Consider the following 2,500-nt stretch of genomic DNA (forward strand, 5'->3'; position numbering starts at 1 on the left):
CGAAAGTGAGGCCTGCGAGGCTTCGAGACTGACGGTCGAGGCTCCGATGGCGAAGGCAGCGAAGTCCGTCATGGAGGTGACCGTGATGGCGACGCCCGCGTGACGGAGTGCTCGACCAATTTTCGTCTGGAGTTTCAGCTTCCTTTCCTGTCCGTAAAATGGACTTTTACAGTCATCCGTGTTACAGAAATGAATTATTGAGACTATTACAGGGAACAGCACAAGCACATTTATAGAAGAATGGATATTTCGGTCTTGCCTGAGGCTTGAGGTTGTGCCAGCTTTGCACGATCACAAACATGTCATCGACGCCGAGCCCGAGCATCAGGAGAGGCAGGATGGAGTGCACGGGGCTGTACGGCAAGCCCACCGCAGAGCACAAGCCAAAAGACACGCCCACCGCCAGGTACGTGGCTAGGAGTCCCAGCAGTGATAAAACCGGCTGCAACATCGATTATGTCATTGAATCACATCTGCGTTCATTGCTGGAATACTATTAATAATACAGTAGCATAATACAAGGCAGTAACCTCGGTAGCTCATCCCTATCTTCTTATGTCTATTTTACGTACTCGAGATTAAAACATCTTATGGTTGACAATAAACACACCTTATTGTCCTAGAATTACCCCATAGCCCATTTACACCCCAAGCATGAGTACTTACCCGCTTTTCCACCCCGTTGAATTTACCAAGCATGACCTGAACGTAAATGAAAAGCATAACGTTGCCAATGATCAGGAACGTCACATCTCCGAAGACAGTTTCACTGCTGACTTCTGCAAAGCTGATGATGAATATTTACGAGATAAAAGAATCAAATAAAGAAAGAAAAGAATCCAATGTTTCAGTAAAATTTATAGCAAAAAAAAAAAAAGAGAAAGAGAGACTTAGTGCCGCGAACCCCCACTGTACCTGCGTTGCGACTGGAAGAATATGCCAAGTTCCTTAGGTCTCCCACTTTGATTCCTGAGGAGGCGGATGAACTCGCCTTCCCACGCAAAGAGGCTGGGATTTACCTGAGGGAATGGAGGTTTTGTAAGGTGAATTGGCACTCTCTGATCAAAGGACTAATGTCAGTCACCCTGGAATTAAAACTACTGAGTAACTGCAATAACGAAATGTTCACAACGTTTCATAGTGCATGATGAGTGACAAAATATACTTTGGGTGTCCAAATGATCCAACGGAACATTAAGAAAGTCACTGAACTCGCTCTGACCTCCTCAGCAAGTCCAGCATTGTTATTGTTGCTCGAATCAATTTCACTTCTGTTGACATGCATCAGTATCTGCGTGAGGGAAGTCCTGGCCCCTGTTATGTGACCCGAGGCATTTTTCTCCACACCCCCAAGGAACTTGTGGAAGTCGACGGGATGTGAATACGTCGAACTGGAATGAAGGAATTTAACATTATTTCACTCTCTCTGTCTAGCTCCCCCCCCTCTCTCTCTCTCTCTCTCAATATATATATATATATATATATATATATATATATATATATACATTTACATATTTTTTTTTTTTTTTTTTTTGGTAGGTTCATGTCTGAGCCGCGTGGTCACAGCATGATACTTAATTGTAGTTTCATGTTGTGATGTCTTGGAGTGGATGTGGGGTCCCAGTTTCTTTCGGAGAGTTGCGTGGTGACTTTTTAGGTAATTATCTCTTATTTTCGGGTTGGGACAGCACTTGCTTGGGTTGGCTTCCACCAGTGGTAGGTTAGGCAATCAATGATAGTTCCTTGCCCAAGGAACAAGCGACGGTCGGTGACTTCGAACTCGAATTCAGATTGCCGTCGTACAGTCTTGCGTCGACGCTCTACTATTCGGCACCGCGCCTTGACGATCATGGTTCCATGATTTTTCTTAGAATTATAGGGTGTTTGCCATTGCCTTCCGCGTGTTTTATCGAGTCACCACCTCTATTTACCGGCATATATGTATATATATTATATATACAATAACATATATATATATATATATATATATATATATATATTATATATATATTGTGTGTGTGTGTGTGTGTGTGTGTGTGTGTCTGTGATTGTGATTGTGTGTGTTTGTATGTTGCGTGTTTGTGTGTGTGTGGTGTGTGTGTGTGTGTAGTGTGTGTGCTGTGTGCTTGTGTGTGTGTCAGCGTGTGTATGTTGGTGTGTGTGCGTGCGTATATAATACATGTAGTGTATTGTGTGAATATAAGTATATATACATATTTATATATATGCATATATATATAATAATATATATATATATATATATATATATAAACATTATTATATATGTTATCTCTCTTACTCTCTCTCTCTCTCTTTCTCTCTCTCTCTATATATATATATATATATATATATATATATATATATATATAAATGTATGTATACACACACACACACACACACACACACACACACACACACATATAATATATATATAATAATATATATAATATATATAATATATATATATATATATATATATATATATATATATATATATATA

General features: G+C 40.0%; 1 protein-coding gene across 1 annotated transcript in view; it reads right to left on the bottom strand.

Moving 5' to 3' along the window:
* LOC119595854 (NPC intracellular cholesterol transporter 1 homolog 1b-like) overlaps positions 1 to 2,500 on the bottom strand; it is a 14,800-nt gene that overhangs the window by 7,100 nt on the left and 5,200 nt on the right. The window contains exons 6-10 of the mRNA XM_037945051.1: positions 1,223 to 1,391; positions 916 to 1,019; positions 667 to 787; positions 260 to 442; positions 34 to 147 (exon numbers count right to left, since the gene is read on the bottom strand). Of these exons, the coding sequence (XP_037800979.1) occupies positions 34 to 147; positions 260 to 442; positions 667 to 787; positions 916 to 1,019; positions 1,223 to 1,391 (691 nt within the window). The remainder of the gene's footprint in view (positions 1 to 33; positions 148 to 259; positions 443 to 666; positions 788 to 915; positions 1,020 to 1,222; positions 1,392 to 2,500) is intronic.

Source organism: Penaeus monodon, chromosome 36, assembly GCF_015228065.2.
Source record: "Penaeus monodon isolate SGIC_2016 chromosome 36, NSTDA_Pmon_1, whole genome shotgun sequence".
Lineage (NCBI taxonomy): Eukaryota > Metazoa > Arthropoda > Malacostraca > Decapoda > Penaeidae > Penaeus > Penaeus monodon.